At 47.5% G+C, this 23,637-nt stretch overlaps 1 protein-coding gene across 1 annotated transcript in view; it reads right to left on the reverse strand.

The window, feature by feature from the left end:
* Positions 1-2,686: 2,686 nt before the first annotated feature.
* The window catches only part of LOC140384780 (beta-2-syntrophin-like), a 144,298-nt gene continuing 123,347 nt past the window's right edge, over positions 2,687-23,637 (reverse strand). The window contains 1 exon segment of the mRNA XM_072466773.1: positions 2,687-6,115. Within this exon segment, the coding sequence (XP_072322874.1) occupies positions 6,023-6,115 (93 nt within the window). The 3' untranslated portion in view covers positions 2,687-6,022.

Raw genomic sequence — 23,637 nt, forward strand, 5'->3', positions numbered from 1 at the left:
CTATCCCCTTTCTGTATTCGGACTCATCGTTGTTCGAGATCCAACCCACTACGGTCGTGTCATCAGCAAACTTGTAGATGGAGCCGGAGCCAAATTTTGCCACACAGTCGTTTGTGTACAGGGAATATAGTAGGGGGCTACGTACGCAGCCTTGCGGGGCCCCAGTAAGAGGTGTTGTTATTTACCCTTACTAATTGTGGTCTATGGGTCAGAAAGTCGAGGATCCAGTTGCAGAGGGAGGAGCTAAGTCCTAGGTTTTGGAGCTTTGATATGAGCTTGGCTGGGATTATGGTGTTGAAGGTGGTGCCAACGTCAATAAATAGGAGTCTGATGCAGTGTGGGGGCAGTTGTGTGTTAGAAGCTACATATATTCATAGAATTTACAGTGCAGGAGGCCATTCGGTCCATCGAGTCTGCACCGGCTCTTGGAAAGAGCACCGCACCTAAACGCACACCTCCCTATCCCTGTAAACCAGTAACCCCACCTTAGCTACGGGCAATTTAGCTGGGCCAATCCACCTAACCTGCACATCTTTGGATTGTGGGAGGAAACCGGAGCACCCGGAGGAAACCCACACAGACACGGGGAGAACATGCAGACTCCGCACAGAGAGTGACCAGAGGCCGGAATCAAACCTGGGACCCTGGAGCTGTGAAGCAACTGTGCTAACGACCGTGCTGCCCATATTAATACAGAGGCCCCTGTTCTTTGTAGGCAGAAAGAATATGTACACACATTGCATCTATTTCAATTAAACAGGCAACAGCTATTCTCTGCTTCATTCCCAAGGAAAATACCTTGATTAAAGTAAAGCTGCCTGGTTTGAATTTAAACAAAGCTTGAAGTTAACTATCAACTAACTGGCAACATCTCTATCAGACTCCACTTGCCAACCAATTAGCACTTTCTTCTCATGGAAGTATAAATTTGTTCCCTTTTTGGTGTTCTTATAAATTAGCCTGAAAAATACAAGATAAAAAACTTTAAAAACGTGTTTTTCCAGCAATATACAAATTGTATAATTGCAAATAACATGGTGCTCGGCCATCACACTCTCCCCCTCATCATCCTCTTTCCTGTCACATTCCTCCTAACACCATCAATCCCTTCTCCACCATCACTCTTGCCACCTCCCAGTTATACTCCGTCACTCTTCCTCCCGTTTCACCCCGTCAAAACATTATACCCATAGCACACCTATTATACACTACAAATTTCAACAGACTCCTTTGCCCCTCAGAATCCCCATGTTTCCTTTTACCCATCCACTCTCAATTTCACTTACCCCCTCACCAGAGAATGACCATTTCTAAAGATTACCTCCACTTAATCACATCACGATCATAATCGAGTCTGCTCCGCCATTCAATCATGGCTGATATTTTCTCATCCCCATTCCCCTGCCTTCTCCCCATAACCCCTGATCCCCTTATTAATCATGAACCTATCTATCTCTGTCTTAAAGACACTCAGTGAATTGGCCTCCACAGCCTTCTGCGGCAAAGATTCACCACCTTCTGGCTGAAGAAATTCCTCCTCATCTCTGTTTTAAAGGATCGTCCCTTTAATCTGAGATGGTGTCCTCTGCTTCTAGTTTTTCCTACAAGTGGAAACATCCTCTCCACGTCCACTCTATCCAGGCCTCGCAGTATCCTGTAAGTTTCAATAAGATCCCCTCATCCTTCTAAAATCACTGCATGTCCCACCAATCCATTCATTGGGTTACTACTGACCAGAAACATAATTGGATCAGCCACACACACATACGCGCACACACACACACACGTAAACAACTACAAGAGTAGGTTGTGAAAGACTACATTTGTGGCAAGTAACTCACCTCTGGGCTCCCTAAAGTCTGTCCACCATCTAAAGGACACAAGTCAGGAATGTGATGGAATACTATCCACTTGAAATGAATGAAAATCGCTTATTGTCACAAGTAGGCTTCAAATGAAGATACTGTGAAAAGCCCCTAGTCGCCACATTCCGGCGCCTGTTCGGGGAGGCCGGTACGGGAATCGAACCGTGCTGCTGGCCTGCCTTGGTCTGCTTTAAAAGCCAACGATTTAGCCCAGTGTGCTAAACCAGCCCCTATGAGTAAACTTGCCTCGATGAGTGCAGTTCCAACACCATAAAAGGCTCACTATTATTTAGGATAAAACAGCCAGTTTGATTAGCACCCCAACCACCTCCTTAAACATTCACACCCCTCACTGGCTGCATTGTGTACCATGTACAGGAGAAACAGCAGTAACTTGCCAAAGCTCCTTTAACAGCACCGCCCAAACACACTTTCACCAAGACTGTGAAGGGCAGCAGATGCATGGGAACATCACTACCTGCAGATTTTTCTTGAAGTTGCACACCATCCTGCCTTGGAATTATATTACCATTCTTCATCATCACGAGTTAAAATCATGGAACTCTCTAATTGTACTGTACACGTGTACTTGCACCATGCAGGCTGTGTAGTTCAAGGCAGCATCTCCCTGCCACCTTCTCAAAGGCAATTATGGATAGGTAATAAATACTGGTCTTGCAGTGAAGCCCACACTCCATGAATGAATAAAGATCCCCATTACTCTGGCCTCCTCGATCACACTGAAACACCATCCCCCCCCCCCCACTCCCATCAGCACTGTCTTAATAGTCATGAATAAAACACACTAAAGGCACAATAAGTAAAATTGATTATTTTATTTATATACATGTACAGAGAAGCACCACTGCAGATCCAGTGCAGATACAATCCTTTGTCTATAATACAGGTTGGGTAATGCCTGAGGAAAGCCCTCTCTGGTGGAGTTTCTCACCCATTCACTTTGGTATTTCAATCGGTGATTGAAAGGAATCGCTGGCAACACTCAGTTACAAAAATAGAATTTTGTTGGCAATGAAGAGACGCTCCTGGATTTTCAGGAGCTGAATACATTTCTAATGAATATGAAGCTTTTAAGTAGTCAGTTTACTCACAAGAACAAAGCCGTCATCTCCCTGGGCCACCTTTCAATTTACAACCCTCTGACTAAGCATGTGCCTCTGAAATGTTTTGGGACTTTGTCTATATTAAAGGTGCTTTACAACTGGAAGTTGTCCTTGCTGCTGTCACTATTTTCCTTCGCGCTGTCCCTCATCACTCAGTAGTCCACACTTTAAATATGTTGCAATAAGATGCAAAGCAGGAGGTTACTCTCCTGGCTGAAAATTACTACTTTGTAACTGTGGGCGAGAACTCAATTTCTGCAGCAAACACATTTAAAGTGAGGCTGGGCTAGTTATCGGAGTGATAGGTGATGTGACAGTATGAAACCGAACTGTTCAATGAACAGTTCAAGCGTGGAGTGCAGGTCAGGAGACGTGTAAAGTGCAGAGTCAATGTAGTGTTAACCATGGTGCAAACCAGCCATCAGTGTGGAAGGTGCTGGGAGTGAGCAGGGAGCCTCGGGCCTCCTGCGTGGCACAGATTGGAAATTACATCCAACATTGGGCCCATTTTGCCGATGAGATGAAAATCGCTTATTGTCACAAGTAGGCTTCAATGAAGTTACTGTGAAAAGCCCCTAGTCGCCACATTCCGGTGCCTGTTTTCGGGGAGGCTGGTACGGGAATTGAACCGTGCTGCTGGCCTGCTTGGTCTGCTTTAAAAGCCAGCGATTTAGCCCAGTGTGCTGAACCAGCCACGTTTCCTCCCAATCTTAATTTTAAAAGTTTAAATCAATGTAAAGAGCCAGGGAAAGCAAGCAGTGAAAGAACAATAGCTTCTTTCATTAGATAGGCAAACAGGTATTTTGCCATCGCTCACGGGCACAGTTTAACATGGATTTGGATTTTTGTTTATTGTCACGTGTACCGTAACGTATTTTTCTGCGAGCAGCTCAACAGATAATTAAGTACATGAAAAGAAAAGAAAAGAAAATACATAATAGGGCAACACAAGGTAAGTGGGGTAGCTTGGAAATGTTTTCTGCAACATATTTATGCTATAACACTATTGAAGACAAAATACAAAGCAGGTTTCCAGGAGGTTAAATAGTTTAAAAATGATTAGAAATTGCAAACAAGCCCCACAAAAACTGACCCTTTCTTGAAGAGCCAGAAAATCTGGTGGCAATGTTAAAAGAACCTTGAGCAATCAGAGATTCCTGCTCCCTATCCCAGGCTCCTACCTCATCCCAGTCCCTCTTCCTGGCCCCAAGCTCCCACGCCCTTTCCAATAATACTGCATGGTTAGTGGGCTATAGTATGGTCAGGATTTACAGCATTGACCTGTAGCTGAATTGTTCAAATCTGCAAATTTGTGTGTGATCTGCCTATTCTACAAAGATGGCTTAAAAGAATGGTCAGGGACAGAGCCAGCTGTCACACAATCTCTCTGAAGCCAGTGTTAAATACATAGATATTCAGAACCCTTCAGCAATCTCTAAATCCTTCATCAATCAAATTACATTGCCATAGATCTTCAGCATCCAAGTGACATGGGGCTGGTTTAGCACAGGGCTAAAAAGCTGGCTTTTCAAACATGCCAGCAGCACGGTTCAATTCCCGTACCAGCCTCCCCGAACAGGCGCCGGAATGTGGCGACTTGGGGCTTTTCACAGTAACTTCATTGAAGCCTACTTGTGACAATAAGCGATTTTCATTTCATTCATTTCATTTCAACAGTGTGGCCTCAAGATCTCATTTTCAATTCTCTCTTTAGAAACACAAACTCTATTGGACGAAGCGTGACCACTCCAGCTCCTCCCGTCTGCAGGATAGGGGGAAGGGGCAGGGGCAGGAGCAAGGGGCAGGGGCAGGAGCAAGGGGAAGGGGCCGGAGCAGGGGGAAGGGGCAGGAGCAGGGGGAAGGGGCAGGAGCAGGGGCAGGGGGAAGGGGCAGGAGCAGGGGCAGGAACAGGTGGGGCTGGAAGACAATGTGAAAGGACGAGACTCCATTTCCAATCCACGCTACGGTAAATAGGGTGTAGGTCAGAGGATAACAGTGATGGGAAAAGCAGGGGAATTCTTTGGAAGCAGTTGTCCTGGAAGAGGGCAGTGTTTGAGGAGTGGGGGAGGGCAGGAGACCGTCTCTCCTCACCCAGTGGGCCAGTCACAGCTTACACCCATGGTTTAGGTCAAGTTATTGAAGCCTCATTACCAATAGCTAGCAGCTCTAACTGGCTCATGAGGCTATGTCCCTATAATTGGACTGGATTGAGGCCCCAGACATACTTTGTCAGACACTATTCTCAGCATACCCATACATTAAATATAAGGAAACACCAAGGGCCACATGGAGGCCTTAAGAATGCCCAACTAATTTCACTGTTGTATCCAACGTGTAGATAAAAACAGTAATCAAGCAGCGGACCAATCAGATCAGATCCAGGAGCCCACCAGGCTGCTCAAGGTCACCTGCAGTGTGACGACGCTAAGCTTTACAGCCAAAGCTTCATAATTAACAGAGAGGCCTACCCAATGACCCTACCCGGATACAAGCACAAACATGTAACACTTCAATGATAAAGTTAATAGACTAACAGTAACAGGTCCAGTTTCAGCTCACTTACCCTTTTTGCTGGCTTGTGACAACACTGTGCTCACTTTAGCTCTTTTGTTCAATGGGAACGTTACCCCAGGATTGGCCGTTGTCACACCAATAATAGAGATAACACCAGAACCAGCTAGCATCACATGTTACCAAGATCTTGTAAATCAAATTATAAAACTATATGCTCCAAAGTTAAAACTGTGTTATCTTCACAGTAAAAACTTAATGTACAATCATAAAAATTCTGTGAAGTTCAGTTAATCACAAAAAGGCACATTTGGCAACAAACAGCATTATCGAGAGGTCTCTGTTATAGTATTAGACTCAGAATAATCAGACTCGAGATTCCTCCCGTTCTCACAAGAACCTGCGACCTCCCGCCAGTCCCAATCGTGCTCTTGCAGGTTAAATTCCCAGAGAAGCAGCAATGCTCTTTGGTTTTGATGAGTGCAGTGATCGAAAGATCTCTCCTGGCAATGACTATCTTCCTCACACTAACAGTCCCATCCGGGTCACTTTGGCTGACAGAAATGAGTGAATAACAAAGACGACAGGCTTTGGGCAGGAATGCAAGTCCAGGTGCTGGAAAAGATGGAGAAAGTGGTGAGATATATACAGAAAGCAGCAGAGCAAATCTACAACACAGTAACTAATGTGGGGAAGGAATACACACAACTACATGATTCTGCAGCGCAGAAACAGTCCAATCAGTCCCTCCTGGCACTAATGTTCCACCCAAGCCTCACCCCCATCCTTCCCCATCAATCTCCACTCCCTTCTCCCTCAAACTTATCCAATTTTGCCTTAAATATGCTATTTGCCTCAATCACTCAATGTGTTAAGAGTGTTACATACTCTCTAATGCTCTGGGTAATTAAGTTGCTTATTTCTTGATGACTTGGATCTTATAGTGATAGCCTATCATTTTGCCAGTAATGAGGTAGGAGTGTTGCTACAGCATAAACACCATGTTATAGTAAGAGCTGTACTTATCCCACTATCCCAATGTGCTGGATAAACACAGTTCTCAATGGCAGCCTGATGCCATGTCAAGGATTCACACTCTTGAAGACTGGTTTGAAAATCATCTGAACCTCAGAACTCCAAATTATTCTCCAGCAGCTGCACCTTTATATTCCACCCTGTGCTTCAGATACAGGTTGGGCTTTATTAAGTTTTGTTGCTAGGCGTTAGTATTCACAGAAGCAAATAATTGTCTCTTTAAGATTGTGAACAGCACAGTTTGCCACCCATTTCACTAATCCAAAACACGAAAATCCTGATTTGCCCATTTCTACAACTATCTATCTAATTAACACGTAAATTTTCAAATCATCGCCCTCACGGTCAGTCTGTTCCATTCAATTACTCCCTTTGAGTAAAAACAATTAATTTGTCTTTGCACCACCTGACTTCAGAGTTTCAGCTGGTTTCCTCTTGTTCAAGGATTTGTGACAATTTCCAACATATTGGGAAAGTTCATTTAAAACGGCAATACTTCAGTTAGAGAAAGGGAAGAGCTGATGGTACCCGAATTGAAAGGTTTTATTTGTGAGCAAAAATAGGACAGCTTGAACATCATTGCTCTATAAATGCGAAAGCTAAGAGTTTTAAAAAAAATTTAGATTACCCAATTATTTTTTCCAATTAAGGGGCAATTTAGTGTGACCAATCCACCTACTCTGCACATTTTTGGGTTGTGGGGGCGAAACCCACGCAGACACAGGGAGAATGTGCAAACTCCACACGGACAGTAACCCAGGGCCGGGATCGAACCTGGCACCTCAGTGCCGTGAGGCAGCTGTGCTAACGACTAGGCCACCGTGCTGCCCAGAAAGCTATGGGGTTGACCAAATTATTGATGAACATTCTTTAAAATTAGGAGAGAGTCTGGCTGATACAGAGAAGAATCTCCCAATCGTGAGGGAGACCAGAACATAAGAACTAGGAGCAGGAGTCGGCCATCTGGCCCCTCGAGCCTGCTCCACCATTCAATGAGATCATGGCTGATCTTTTGTGGACTCAGCTCCACTTTCCGGCCCGAACACCATAACCCTTAATACCTTTATTCTTCAAAAACTATCTATCTTGATCTTAAAAACATTTAATGAAGGAGCCTCTACTGCTTCACTGGGCAGGGAATTCCATAGATTCACAACCCTTTGGGTGAAGAAGTTCCTCCTAAACTCAGTCCTAAATCTACTTCCCCTTATTTTGAGGCTATGCCCCCTAGTTCTGCTTTTACCGCCAGTGGAAACAACCTGCCCGCATCTATCCTATCTATTCCCTTCATAATCTGAAATGTTTCTATAAGATCCCCCCTCATCCTTCTAAATTCCAACGAGTACAGTCCCAGTCTACTCAACCTCTCCTCGTAATCCAACCCCTTCAGCTCTGGGATTAACCTAGTGAATCTCCTCTGCACACCCTCCAGTGCCAGTACGTCCTTTCTCAAGTAAGGAGACCAAAACTGAACACAGTACTCCAGGTGTGGCCTCACTAACACCTTATACAATTGGGAGTCATAAATATGGCAATCACTAATAAGCCCAATGGGGAATTCAGAACTTCTTTATCCAGAGGTGGTGAGAATGTAATATGTGATACCACAAGTGGATGAAGTGAATATCAGTGTTTTCAGGGGAAGCTAGATCTGTTCACCTGAGAGGCAGATGGAAGTCTAATCATAGCACACTTTGCTTCCCTACATGCCTATCATCCTCTTTCTGAAGTAGAATCCTTCAATTACACATGAACGTATGAGTTAAGAGTAGGCCACTCGGCCCCATGAGCCTGCTGCATCATATATAACATAATGACATTCCTGTGTACCCCATATAACCGTGCCCCCCCCCCCCCCCCCCCCGCCTTGCTTTCCAAAATCTATCCACCTCTGCCTTAAAAATATTCAAAGACTGCTTCTACTGCCTTTTCAGGAATAGAGTTCCATCAACATGTCGAGGGTCAAACAAGAGATGGTGCAGCGCTGGGCCTAGTTCTGGGGAGCAAAGCCGGACAGGTGTTCGAGGAGCATTTTAGTGATAGCGACCATAGCACTGTAAGTTTTAAATTTGCCATGGAAAAGGAAAGCGATAGTCTGCAAAAAGGGTTTTGGATTGGGGAAGGCTGATTTAATTAAAATAAGGCAGGATCTGGCCAAAGTAGAGTGGGAACAGCTACCTCCGGGTAAATCAACAGCAGAACGGAGGAGGGGGGAGGAATCCCAAGATATATCAGAAGTATACCAATGGGAAGAGGATAAGCAGGGAAAGAGCAGGGCGCTTTCGGGACTAAGGGGATAATCTGTGTCTCGAGCCAGGTGACATTGGTAGGGTGTAAACGAGTACTGCACATGAGGATGTGGGGGCAGAATTCAGACAGAGTGACCGTGAGGTTCTTCACCAGTTTAACATTGGGAGTGAGGAGGTGCTGGAGGTTCTGGCGGCTTCTAAGTGGACAAATCCCAGGCTCGGATGAGTTGCATCTCAGACTGCTTTGGGAGACAAGGGAGGAAATTACAGGGGCTCTGACCACAGGGGAGGTATTCGAGGACGGCTAATGTGGCTCAATTTTCAAGGGTGGTAGAGGTAAACCAGGGAATTAGGGTCTCACATTTGTGGTTGGGAGGAAAACTATTGGGGGAAATTCTGAAGGTCAGAATCAATCTCCACTTAGAGAGACAAGGTTTGATCAGGAATAGTCAGCATGGCTTTGTCAGGGGAGAGGACATGCCTAACAAATTTGATTGAACTTTTGGAGGAGGTGACCAGGTGTGTAGATGAGGGTAGGACAGTTGATATGGATTTCAGCAAAGGTTTTGACAAGGTCCCACATGAGATACTGATAAAGAAGGCAAATGCACATGGGATCCATGGTAATGTGGCAAGTTGGATCCAAAATTGGCTTAGTGATGGGAGATAGAGGATGGTGGTAGAAGGCTGTTTGTGTGACTGGACAGGGATCAGTGCTGGGTCTCTTATTATTTGTGATATATATAAACGATATAGAAGAAAATGTGTGCGCGTGTTTGTGGGGAGGTGGAGAGAGATAAGTAAGTTTGCAAATGACACGAAGGTTGGCCTGGTGGTTGGCAGTGAAGGTGGTCGGCTTTGGTTACAGGAGATAGACGGGTTGGTGAGATGGAATTTAACCCTGATAAGTGAAAGGTGATGCACTTTGGAAGGAGTATTACAACAAGGGAGTCCTCAATGAATGGCAGCACATGAGGAAGTTCAGAGGAACAGAGGGATCTTGGGGTGCTTGTCCACAGATCCCTTAAGGTGTGAGGACAGGTTAATAGAGTTAAGAAGGCATACGGGGCACCCAAAGCAGTCTGAGATGCATTTAGAAGCAGGGAGGTTATATTGCAGCTGTACAAGACTTTGGTTAAGCCACAGCTGGGGTACTGTGTTCAGCTCTGGTCACCGCACTATGGGAAGGATGTGATTTGTATTGGAGGGCGTGCAGAGGAGATTCATCATTGATCATAGAATTTACAGTGCAGGAGGCCATTCGGCTCATTGAGTCTACACCGGCTCTTGGAAAGAACACCCTACCCAAGGTCAACACCTCCACCCTATCCCCACAACCCAGTAACCCCACACAACACTAAGGGCAATTTTGGACACTAAGGGCAATTTATCACGGCCAATCCACCTAACCTGCACATCTTTGGACTGTGGGAGGAAACCGGAGCACCCGGAGGAAACCCACGCACACACGGGGAGTATGTGCAGACTCCGCACAGACAGTGACCCAAGCCGGCATAGAACCTGGGACCCTGGAGCTGTGAAGCAATTGTGCTATCCACAATGCTACTGTGCTGCCCAATTTCACCAGGATGTGCCTGGGATGGAGCATTTTAGCTATGAAGAGAGGCTGGATAGGCTTGGGTTGTTTGCTTTGGAGCAGATAAGACTGAGGGGGATCCGACTGAGGTGTATAGGATTATGAGGGGCATGGACAGGGTAGATAGAAAACAGCTGTGCCCCTTAGTTGAAGGGAGAATAACAAGGGGGAATAATTTTAAGGTTTAAAAGAGGGGATTTTAGGCATTTCAGGGATAAATTCCATCTGCCCATCTGAGCAACCCGTCTATCTCCTCCTGTAACCAAAGACCACTTTCTTCACTGTCAACCAGCCGACCAATCTTCGCGTCATTTGCAAACTTACCTCTTTGTTTTTTCACCCAGAGGGTGGAGGGAATCTGGAATGCACTGTCTGAATCTGGAATGCACTATCTGTGGGAATCTGGAATGCACTGTCTGTGGGAATCTGGAATGCACTGTCTGTGGGAAACTGGAATGCAGTCTGTTGGAAACTGGAATGCACTGTTTGTAGGAATCTGGAATGCACTGTCTGAATCTGGAATGCACTGTCTGAATCTGGAATGCACTGTGGGAATCTGGAATGCACTGTCTGAATCTGGAACGCACTGTCTGAATCTGGAACGCACTGTCTGAATCTAGAATGCACTGTCTGTGGGAATCTGGGGCGAAATTCTCCCCAAACGGCGCGATGCCCGCCGACTGGCGCCCAAAACGGCACCAATCAGACGGGCATCGCGCCGCCCCAAAGGTGCGGAATGCTCCGCATCTTTGGGGGCCGAGCCCCAACATTGAGGGGCTAGGCCGGCGCCGGAGGGATTTCCGCCCCGCCAGCTGGCGGAAACAGCTTTTGTTGCCCCGCCAGCTGGCGCGGAAATGACATGTCGGGGCGGCGCATGCGTGGGAGCGACAGCGGCCGCTGACAGTTTCCCGCGCATGCGCAGTGGAGAGAGTCTCTTCCGCCTCCGCCATGGTGGAGACCGTTGCGGAGGCGGAAGGGAAAGAGTGCCCCCAGGGCACAGGCCCGCCCGCGGAGCGGTGGGCCCCGATCGCGGGCCAGGCCACCGTGGGGGCACCCCCCGGGGTCAGATCGCCCTGCGCCCCCCCCCCCCCCCCCCACCAGGACCCCGGAGCCCGCCCACGCCACCTTGTCCCGCCAGTAAATAGGTACTCTAATTTACGCCGGCGGGACGGGCAATTTATTAGCGAGACTTCGGCCCATCTGGGGGGTCGGAGAATGACGCCCCTGGAATGCACTGTCTGAATCTAGAATGCACTGTCTGTGGGAATCTGGAAGGCACTGTCTGAATCTGGAATGCACTGTCTGTGGGAATCTGGAATGCACTGTCATAATCTGGAATGCACTGTCAGAATCTGGAATGCACTGTCTGAATCAGGAATGCACTGTCTGTGGGAATCTGGAATGCACTGTCATAATCTGGAATGCACTGTCATAATCTGGAATGCACTGTCAGAATCTGGAATGCACTGTCTGAATCAGGAATGCACTGTCTGTGGGAATCTGGAATGCGCTGTCTGTGGGAATCTGGAATGCACTGTCAGAAGGAATCTGGAATGCACTGTCAGAAGGAAACTGGAATGCACTGTCTGAATCTGGAATGCACTATCTGTGGGAATCTGGAATGCACTGTTTGTAGGAATCTGGAATGCAGTGTCTGAATCTGGAATGCATTGTCTGAATCTGGAATGCACTGTCTGAATCTGGCATGCACTGTCTGAATCTGGAATGCATTGTTTGAATCTAGAATGCACTGTCTGAATCTGGAATGCACTGTCTGAATCTGGCATGCACTGTCTGAATTGGAATGCACTGTCTGAATTGGAATGCACTGTCTGAATTGGAATGCACTGTCTGTGGGACTCTGGAATGCACTGTCTGTGGGACTCTGGAATGCACTGTCTGTGGGACTCTGGAATGCACTGTCTGTGGGACTCTGGAATGCACTGTCTGTGGGAATCTGGAATGGACTGCCTGTGGGAAACTGGAATGCAGTCTGTTGGAAACTGGAATGCACTGTCTGAATCTGGAATGCACTGTCTGAATCTGGAATGCACTGTCTGAATCTGAAATGCACTGTGGGAATCTGGAATGCACTGTCTGTGGGAAACTGGAATGCACTGTCTGAATCTGGAATGCACTGTCTGTGAGAATCTGAAATGCACTGTCTGAATCTGGAATGCACTGTCTGAATCTAGAATGCACTGTCTGAATCTAGAATGCACTGTCTGAATCTAGAATGCACTGTCTGAATCTAGAATGCACTGTCTGAATCTAGAATGCACTGTCTGTGGGAATCTGGTATGCACTGTCTGTGGGAATCCGGAATGCACTGTCTGAATCTGGAATGCACTGTCTGAATCTGGAATGCACTGTCTGTGGGAATCTGGAATGCACTGTCTGTGGGAATCTGGAATGCACTGTCTGTGGGAATCTGGAATGCACAGTCTGTGGGAATCTGGAATGCACAGTCTGTGGGAATCTGGAATGCACGGTCTGAATCTGGAATGCACGGTCTGAATCTGGAATGCACTGTCTGAATCTGGAATGCACTGTCTGTGGGAAACTGGAATGCACTGTCTGAATCTGGAATGCACTGTCAGTGGGAATCTGGAATGCACTGTCTGTGGGAATCTGGACTGCACTGTCTGAATCTAGAATGCACTGTCTGAATCTAGAATGCACTGTCTGTGGGAATCTGGAATGCACTGTCTGAATCTGGAATGCACTGTCTGAATCTGGAATGCACTGTCTGTGGGAATCTGGAATGCACTGTCATAATCTGGAATGCACTGTCATAATCTGGAATGCACTGTCATAATCTGGAATGCACTGTCATAATCTGGAATGCACTGTCTGTGGAAATCTGGAATGCACTGTCTGAATCTTGAATGCACTGTCTGAATCTTGAATGCACTGTCTGAATCTTGAATGCACTGTCTGAATCTGGAATGCACTGTCTGAATCTGGAATGCACTGTCTGTGGGAATCTGGAATGCACTGTCTGTAGGAATCTGGAATGCACTGTCTGAATCTGGAATGCACTGTGGGAATCTGGAATGCACTGTGGGAATCTGGAATGCACTGTCTGTGGGAAACTGGAAAGCACTGTCTGAATCTGGAATGCACGGTCTGTGGGTATCTGGAATGCACTGTCTGTAGGAATCTGGAATGCACTGTCTGAATCTGGAATGCACTGTCTGTGGGAATCCGGAATGTACTGTCTGTAGGAATCTGGAATGCACTGTCTGAATCTGGAATGCACTGTCTGTGGGAATCTGGAATGCACTGTCTGAATCTGGAATGCAGTGTCTGTGGGAATCTGGAATGCACTGTCTGAATCTTGAATGCACTGTCTGAATCGTGAATGCACTGTCTGTGGGAATCTGGAATGCACTGTCTGTGGGAATCTGGAATGTACTGTCTGTGGGAATCTGGAATGCACTGTCTGTGGGAAACTGGAATGCACTGTCTGAATCTGGAATGCACGGTCTGTGGGTATCTGGAATGCACTGCCTGTAGGAATCTGGAATGCACTGTCTGTGGGAATCCGGAATGTACTGTCTGTAGGAATCTGGAATGCACTGTCTGAATCTGGAATGCACTGTCTGAATCTGGAATGCACTGTCTGTGGGAATCGGGAATGCACTGTCTGAATCTGGAATGCACTGTCTGAATCTGGAATGCACTGTCTGAATCTGGAATGCACTGTCTGAATCTGGAATGCACTGTCTGAATCTGGAATGCACTGTCTGAATCTGGAATGCACTGTCTGAATCTGGAATGCACTGTCTGTGGGAATCTGGAATGCACTGTCTGAATCTGGAATGCACTGTCTGAATCTTGAATGCACTGTCTGTGGGAATCTGGAATGCACTGTCTGTGGGAATCTGGAATGCACTGTCTGTGGGAATCTGGAATGCACTGTCTGTGGGAATCTGGAATGCACTGTCTGTGGGAATCTGGAATGCACTGTCTGTGGGAATCTGGAATGCACTGTCTGTGGGAAACTGGAATGCACTGTCTGAATCTGGAGTGCACTGTCTGTGGGAATCTGGAATGCACTGTCTGTGGGAAACTGGAATGCACTGTCTGAATCTGGAATGCACTGTCTGTGGGAATCTGGAATGCACTGTCTGTGGGAATCTGGAATGCACTGTCTGTGGGAATCTGGAATGCACTGTGTGGGGAAACTGGAATGCACTGTCTGAATCTGGAATGCACTGTCTGTGGGAATCTGGAATGCACTGTCTGTGGGAATCTGGAACGCACTGTCTGAATCTGGATGCACTGTCTGTGGGAATCTGGAATGCACTGTCTGAATCTGGAATGCACTGTCTGTGGGAATCTGGGATGCACTGTCTGTGGGAATCTGGGATGCACTATCTGTGGGAATCTGGTATGCACTGTCTGTGGGGAAACTGGAATGCACTGTCTGAATCTGGAATGCACTATCTGTGGGGATCTGGAATGCACTGTCTTAATCTGGAATGCACTGTCTGTGGGAAACTGGAATGCACTGTCTGTGGGAAACTGGAATGCACTGTCTTAATCTGGAATGCACTATCTGTGGGAAACTGGAATGCACTGTCTGTGGGAAACTGGAATGCACTGTCTGAATCTGGAATGCACTGTCTGAATCTGGAATGCACTGTCTGAATCTGGAATGCACTGTCTGAATCTGGAATGCACTGTCTGAATCTGGAATGCACTGTCTGAATCTGGAATGCACTGTCTGAATCTGGAATGCACTGTCTGTGCGAATCTGGAATGCACTGTGTGGGGAAACTGGAATGCACTGTCTGTGGGAATCTGGAATGCACTGTGTGGGGAAACTGGAATGCACTGTCTGAATCTGGAATGCACTGTCTGTGGGAATCTGGAATGCACTGTCTGTGGGAATCTGGAATGCACTGTCTGTGGGAATCTGGAACGCACTGTCTGTGGGAATCTGGAATGCACTGTCTGAATCTAGAATGCACCGTCTGTGGGAATCTGGAATGCACTGTCTGTGGGAATCTGGAATGCACTGTCTGAATCTGGAATGCACTGTCTGAATCTGGATGCACTGTCTGTGGGAATCTGGGATGCACTGTCTGTGGGAATCTGGAATGCACTGTCTGTGGGAATCTGGAATGCACTGTCTGAATCTAGAATGCACTGTCTGAATCTGGAATGCACTGTCTGTGGGAATCTGGTATGCACTGTCTGTGGGGAAACTGGAATGCACTGTCTGAATCTGGAATGCACTAACTGTGGGGATCTGGAATGCACTGTCTTAATCTCGAATGCACTGTCTGTGGGAAACTGGAATGCACTGTCTGTGGGAAACTGGAATGCAGTCTGTTGGAAACTGGAATGCTCTGTCCGAATCTGGAACGCACTGTCTGAATCTGGAACGCACTGTCTGAATCTAGAATGCACTGTCTGTGGGAATCTGGAAGGCACTGTCTGAATCTGGAATGCACTGTCTGTGGGAATCTGGAATGCACTGTCATAATCTGGAATGCACTGTCTGAATCTGGAACGCACTGTCTGAATCTGGAATGCACTGTCTGAATCTAGAATGCACTGTCTGTGGGAATCTGGGGCGAAATTCTCCCCAAACGGCGCGATGCCCGCCGACTGGCGCCCAAAACGGAACCAATCAGACGGGCATCGCGCCGTCCCAAAGGTGCGGAATGCTCCGCATCTTTGGGGGCCGAGCCCCAACATTGAGGGGCTAGGCCGGCGCCGGAGGGATTTCCGCCCCGCCAGCTGGCGGAAACGGCCTTTGTTGCCCCGCCAGCTGGCGCGGAAATGACATGTCGGGGTGGCGCATGCGTGGGAGCGACAGCGGCCGCTGACAGTTTCCCGCGCATGCGCAGTGGAGAGAGTCTCTTCCACCTCCGCCATGGTGGAGACCGTTGCGGAGGCGGAAGGGAAAGAGTGCCCCCAGGGCACAGGCCCGCCCGCGGAGCGGTGGGCCCCGATCGCGGGCCAGGCCACCGTGGGGGCTCCCCCCGGAGTCAGACCACCCTGCGCGCCCCCCCCCCCCTCCATCAGGACCCCGGAGCCCGCCCACGCCGCCTTGTCCCGCCAGTAAATAGGTACTCTAATTTACGCCGGCGGGACAGGCAATTTATCAGCGAGACTTCGGCCCATCTGGGGGGTCGGAGAATGACGCCCCTGGAATGCACTGTCTGAATCTAGAATGCACTGTCTGTGGGAATCTGGAAGGCACTGTCTGAATCTGGAATGCACTGTCTGTGGGAATCTGGAATGCACTGTCATAATCTGGAATGCACTGTCAGAATCTGGAATGCACTGTCAGAATCTGGAATGCACTGTCAGAATCTGGAATGCACTGTCAGAATCTGGAATGCACTGTCTGAATCTGGAATGCGCTGTCTGTGGGAATCTGGAATGCGCTGTCTGTGGGAATCTGGAATGCGCTGTCTGTGGGAATCTGGAATGCACTGTCAGAAGGAATCTGGAATGCACTGTCTGAATCTGGAATGCACTGTCTGTGGGAATCTGGAATGCACTGCCAGAAGGAATCTGGAATGCACTGTCTGAATCTGGAATGCACTGTCTGAATCTGGCATGCACTGTCTGAATCTGGCATGCACTGTCTGAATCTGGCATGCACTGTCTGAATCTGGCATGCACTGTCTGAATCTGGCATGCACTGTCTGAATCTGGCATGCACTGTCTGAATCTGGCATGCATTGTCTGAATCTGGCATGCACTGTCTGAATTGGAATGCACTGTCTGAATTGGAATGCACTGTCTGAATTGGAATGCACTGTCTGTGGGACTATGGAATGCACTGTCTGTGGGACTCTGGAATGCACTGTCTGTGGGAATCTGGAATGCACTGTCTGTGGGAATCTGGAATGCAATGTCTGTGGGAAACTGGAATGCACTGTCTGAATCGCGAATGCACTGCCTGTGGGAAACTGGAATGCAGTCTGTTGGAAACTGGAATGCACTGTCTGAATCTGGAATGCACTGTCTGAATCTGAAATGCACTGTGGGAATCTGGAATGCACTGTCTGTGAGAATCTGAAATGCACTGTCTGAATCTGGAATGCACTGTCTGAATCTAGAATGCACTGTCTGAATCTAGAATGCACTGTCTGAATCTAGAATGCACTGTCTGTGGGAATCTGGAATGTACTGTCTGTGGGAATCCGGAATGCACTGTCTGAATCTGGAATGCACTGCCTGAATCTGGAATGCACTGTCTGAATCTGGAATGCACTGTCTGAATCTGGAATGCACTGTCTGAATCTGGAATGCACTGTCTGTGGGAATCTGGAATGCACTGTCTGTGGGAATCTGGAATGCACAGTCTGTGGGAATCTGGAATGCACGGTCTGAATCTGGAATGCACGGTCTGAATCTGGAATGCACGGTCTGAATCTGGAATGCACTGTCTGAATCTGGAATGCACTGTCTGAATCTAGAATGCACTGTCTGAATCTAGAATGCACTGTCTGAATCTAGAATGCACTGTCTGTGGGACTCTGGAATGCACTGTCTGTGGGAATCCGGAATGCACTGTCTGAATCTGGAATGCACTGTCTGAATCTGGAATGCACTGTCTGAATCTGGAATGCACTGTCTGAATCTGGAATGCACTGTCTGAATCTGGAATGCACTGTCTGAATCTGGAATGCACTGTCTGAATCTGGAATGCACTGTCTGTGGGAATCTGGAATGCACTGTCTGTGGGAATCTGGAATGCACAGGCTGTGGGAATCTGGAATGCACAGTCTGTGGGAATCTGGAATGCACGGTCTGAATCTGGAATGCACGGTCTGAATCTGGAATGCACTGTGGGGATCTGGAATGCACTGTCTGTGGGAAACTGGAATGCACTGTCTGAATCTGGAATGCACTGTCAGTGGGAATCTGGAATGCACTGTCTGTGGGAATCTGGACTGCACTGTCTGAATCTAGAATGCACTGTCTGAATCTAGAATGCACTGTCTGAATCTAGAATGCACTGTCTGAATCTGGAATGCACTGTCTGTGGGAATCTGGAATGCAGTGTCTGTAGGAATCTGGAATGCACTGTCTGAATCTGGAATGCACTGTGGGAATCTGGAATGCACTGTCTGTGGGAATCTGGAATGCACTGTCTGTGGGAATCTGGAATGCAATGTCCGTGGGAATCTGGAATGCACTGTCTGAATCTGGAATGCACTGTCATAATCTGGAATGCACTGTCTGAATCTGGAATGCACTGTCTGTGGAAATCTGGAATGGGCTGTCTGTAGGCATCTGGAATGCACTGTCTGAATCTGGAATGCACTGTCTGTGGGAATCTGGAATGCAGTGTCTGTAGGAATCTGGAATGCACTGTCTGAATCTGGAATGCACTGTGGGAATCTGGAATGCACTGTGGGAATCTGGAATGCACTGTCTGTGGGAAACTGGAAAGCACTGTCTGAATCTGGAATGCACTGTCTGTGGGAATCCGGAATGTACTGTCTGTAGGAATCTGGAATGCAGTGTCTGAATCTGGAATGCACTGTCTGTGGGGATCTGGAATGCACTGTCTGTGGGAATCTGGAATGCACTGTCTGAATCTGGAATGCACTGTCGGAATCTGGAATGCACTGTCTGAATCTGAAATGCACTGTCTGAATCTTGAATGCACTGTATGTGGGAATCTGGAATGCACTGTCTGTGGGAATCTGGAATGCACTGTCTGTGGGAATCTGGAATGCACTGTCTGTGGGAATCTGGAATGCACTGTCTGTGGGAAACTGGAATGCACTGTCTGTGGGAAACTGGAATGCACTGTCTGAATCTGGAATGCACTCTCTGAATCTAGAATGCACTGTCTCAATCTAGAATGCACTGTCTGTGGGAATCTGGAATGCACTGTCTGTGGGAATCTGGAATGCACTGTCTGAATCTGGAATGCACTGTCTATGTGAATCTGCAATGCACTGTCTGTGGGAAATTGGAATGCACTGTCTGAATCTGGAATGCACTGTCTGTGGGAATCTGGAATGCACTGTCTGTGGGAATCTGGAATGCACTGTCTGTGGGAATCTGGAATGCACTGTCTGTGGGAATCTGGAATGCACTGTCTGTGGGAATCTGGAATGCACTGTCTGTGGGAATCTGGAATGCACTGTCTGAATCTGGAATGCACTGTCTGTGGGAATCTGGAATGCACTGTGTGGCGAAACTGGAATGCACTGTCTGAATCTGGAATGCACTGTCTGAATCTGGAATGCACTGTCTGAATCTGGAATGCACTGTCTGAATCTTGAATGCACTGTCTGAATCTGGAATGCACTGTCTGAATCTGGAATGCACTGTCTGAATCTGGAATGCACTGTCTGTGGGAATCTGGAATGCACTGTCTGTGGGAATCTGGAATGCACTGTCTGTGGGAATCTGGAATGCAATGTCTGTGGGAATCTGGAATGCACTGTCTGAATCTGGAATGCACTGTCATAATCTGGAATGCACTGTCTGAATCTGGAATGCACTGTCTGTGGCAATCTGGAATGCACTGTCTGTAGGTATCTGGAATGCACTGTCTGAATCTGGAATGCACTGTCTGTGGGAATCTGGAATGCAGTGTCTGTAGGAATCTGGAATGCACTGTCTGAATCTGGAATGCACTGTGGTAATCTGGAATGCACTGTCTGTGGGAAACTGGAAAGCACTGTCTGAATCTGGAATGCACGGTCTGTGGGTATCTGGAATGCACTGTCTGTAGGAATCTGGAATGCACTGTCTGAATCTGGAATGCACTGTCTGAATCTGGAATGCACTGTCTGTGGGAATCTGGAATGCACTGTCTGTGGGAATCTGGAATGCACTGTCTGTGGGAATCTGGAATGCACTGTCTGTGGGAATCTGGAATGCACTGTCTGAATCTGGAATGCACTGTCTGAATCTGGAATGCACTGTCTGAATCTGGAATGCACTGTCTGAATCTGGAATGCACTGTCTGTGGGAATCTGGAATGCAATGTCTGTGGGAATCTGGAATGCACTGTCTGAATCTGGAATGCACTGTCATAATCTGGAATGCACTGTCTGAATCTGGAATGCACTGTCTGTGGAAATCTGGAATGCACTGTCTGTAGGTATCTGGAATGCACTGTCTGAATCTGGAATGCACTGTCTGTGGGAATCTGGAATGCACTGTCTAAATCTGGAATGCACTGTGGGAATCTGGAATGCACTGTCTGTGGGAAACTGGAAAGCACTGTCTGAATCTGGAATGCACGGTCTGTGGGTATCTGGAATGCACTGTCTGTGGGAATCCGGAATGTACTGTCTGTGGGAATCTGGAATGCACTGTCTGAATCTGGAATGCACTGTCTGAATCTGGAATGCACTGTCTGAATCTTGAATGCACTGTCTGTGGGAATCTGGAATGCACTGTCTGAATCTGGAATGCACTGTCTGAATCTTGAATGCACTGTCTAAATCTTGAATGCACTGTCTGTGGGAATCTGGAATGCACTGTCTGTGGGAATCTGGAATGCACTGTCTGTGGGAAACTGGAATGCACTGTCTGAATCTGGAATGCACTGTCTGTGGGAATGTGGAATGCACTGTCTGTGGGAATATGGAATGCACTGTCCGAATCTGGAATGCACTCTCTGAATCTAGAATGCACTGTCTCAATCTAGAATGCACTGTCTGTGGGAATCTGGAATGTACTGTCTGTGGGAATCTGGAATGCACTGTCTGTGGGAATCTGGAATGCACTGTCTGTGGGAATCTGGAATGCACTGTCTGTGGGAATCTGGAATGCACTGTCTGTATGAATCTGGAATGCACTGTCTGAATCTAGAATGCACCGTCTGTGGGAATCTGGAATGCACTGTCTGTGGGAATCTGGAATGCACTGTCTGTGGGAATCTGGAATGCACTGTCTGAATCTGGAATGCACTGCCATTGGTAATCTAGAATGCACTGTCTGTGGTAATCTAGAATGCACTGTCTATGGGAAACTGGAATGCACTGTCTGAACCTGGAATGCGCTGTCTGTGGGAATCTGGAATGCACTGTCTGAATCTGGAATGCGCTGTCTGTGGGAATCTGGAATGCACTGTCTGAATCTGGAATGCACTGTCTGAATCTGGAATGCACTGTCTGTGGGAATCTGGAATGCACTGTCTGTGGGAATCTGGAATGCACTGTCTGTGGGAATCTGGAATGCACTGTCTGTGGGAATCTGGAATGCACTGTCTGAATCTGGAATGCGCTGTCTGTGGGAATCTGGAATGCACTGTCTGAATCTGGAATGCACTGTCTGTGGGAATCTGGAATGCACTGTCTGTGGGAATCTGGAATGCACTGTCTGAATCTGGAATGCACTGTCTGTGGGAATCTGGGATGCACTGTCTGTGGGAATCTGGAATGCACTGTCTGTGGGAATCTGGAATGCACTGTCTGTGGGAATCTGGAATGCACTGTCTGTGGGAATCTGGAATGCACTGTCTGAATCTGGAATGCACTGTCTGTGGGAATCTGGAATGCACTGTCTGTAGGAATCTGGAATGCACTGTCTGAATCTGGAATGCACTGTGGGAATCTGGATTGCACTGTCTGTGGGAAACTGGAATGCACTGTCTGAATCTGGAATGCACCGTCTGAATCTGGAATGCACCGTTTGAATCTGGAATGCACTGTCTGAATCTGGAATGCACTGTCTGAATCTGGAATGCACTGTCTGAATCTGGAATGCACTGTCTGAATCTGGAATGCACTGTCTGAATCTGGAATGCACTTTCTGAATCTGGAATGCACTGTCTGAATCTGGAATGCACTGTCTGTGGGAATCTGGAATGCACTGTCTGAATCTGGAATGCACTGTCTATGGGAATCTGGAATGCACTGTCTGTGGGAATATGGAATGCACTGTCTGTGGGAATATGGAATGCACTGTCCGAATCTGGAATGCACTCTCTGAATCTAGAATGCACTGTCTCAATCTAGAATGCACTGTCTGTGGGAATCTGGAATGCACTGTCTGAATCTGGAATGCACTGTCTATGGGAATCTAGAATGCACTGTCTATGGGAAACTGGAATGCAATGTCTGAATCTGGAATGCACTGTCTGAATCTGGAATGCACTGTCTGAATCTTGAATGCACTGTCTGAATCTGGAATGCACTGTCTGAATCTGGAATGCACTGTCTGAATCTGGAATGCACTGTCTGTGGGAATCTGGAATGCACTGTCTGTGGGAATCTGGAATGCAATGTCTGTGGGAATCTGGAATGCACTGTCTGAATCTGGAATGCACTGTCATAATCTGGAATGCACTGTCTGAATCTGGAATGCCCTGTCTGTGGAAATCTGGAATGCACTGTCTGTAGGTATCTGGAATGCACTGTCTGAATCTGGGATGCACTGTCTGTGGGAATCTGGAATGCACTGTCTGAATCTAGAATGCACTGTCTGAATCTGGAATGCACTGTCTGTGGGAATCTGGTATGCACTGTCTGTGGGGAAACTGGAATGCACTGTCTGAATCTGGAATGCACTAACTGTGGGGATCTGGAATGCACTGTCTTAATCTCGAATGCACTGTCTGTGGGAAACTGGAATGCACTGTCTGTGGGAAACTGGAATGCAGTCTGTTGGAAACTGGAATGTACTGTCTGTGGGAATCCGGAATGCACTGTCTGAATCTGGAATGCACTGCCTGAATCTGGAATGCACTGTCTGAATCTGGAATGCACTGTCTGTATCTGGAATGCACTGTCTGAATCTGGAATGCACTGTCTGTGGGAATCTGGAATGCACTGTCTGTGGGAATCTGGAATGCACAGTCTGTGGGAATCTGGAATGCACGGTCTGAATCTGGAATGCACGGTCTGAATCTGGAATGCACGGTCTGAATCTGGAATGCACTGTCTGAATCTGGAATGCACTGTCTGAATCTAGAATGCACTGTCTGAATCTAGAATGCACTGTCTGAATCTAGAATGCACTGTCTGTGGGACTCTGGAATGCACTGTCTGTGGGAATCCGGAATGCACTGTCTGAATCTGGAATGCACTGTCTGAATCTGGAATGCACTGTCTGAATCTGGAATGCACTGTCTGAATCTGGAATGCACTGTCTGAATCTGGAATGCACTGTCTGAATCTGGAATGCACTGTCTGAATCTGGAATGCACTGTCTGTGGGAATCTGGAATGCACTGTCTGTGGGAATCTGGAATGCACAGGCTGTGGGAATCTGGAATGCACAGTCTGTGGGAATCTGGAATGCACGGTCTGA

Source organism: Scyliorhinus torazame, chromosome 10 (assembly GCF_047496885.1).
Source record: "Scyliorhinus torazame isolate Kashiwa2021f chromosome 10, sScyTor2.1, whole genome shotgun sequence".
Lineage (NCBI taxonomy): Eukaryota > Metazoa > Chordata > Chondrichthyes > Carcharhiniformes > Scyliorhinidae > Scyliorhinus > Scyliorhinus torazame.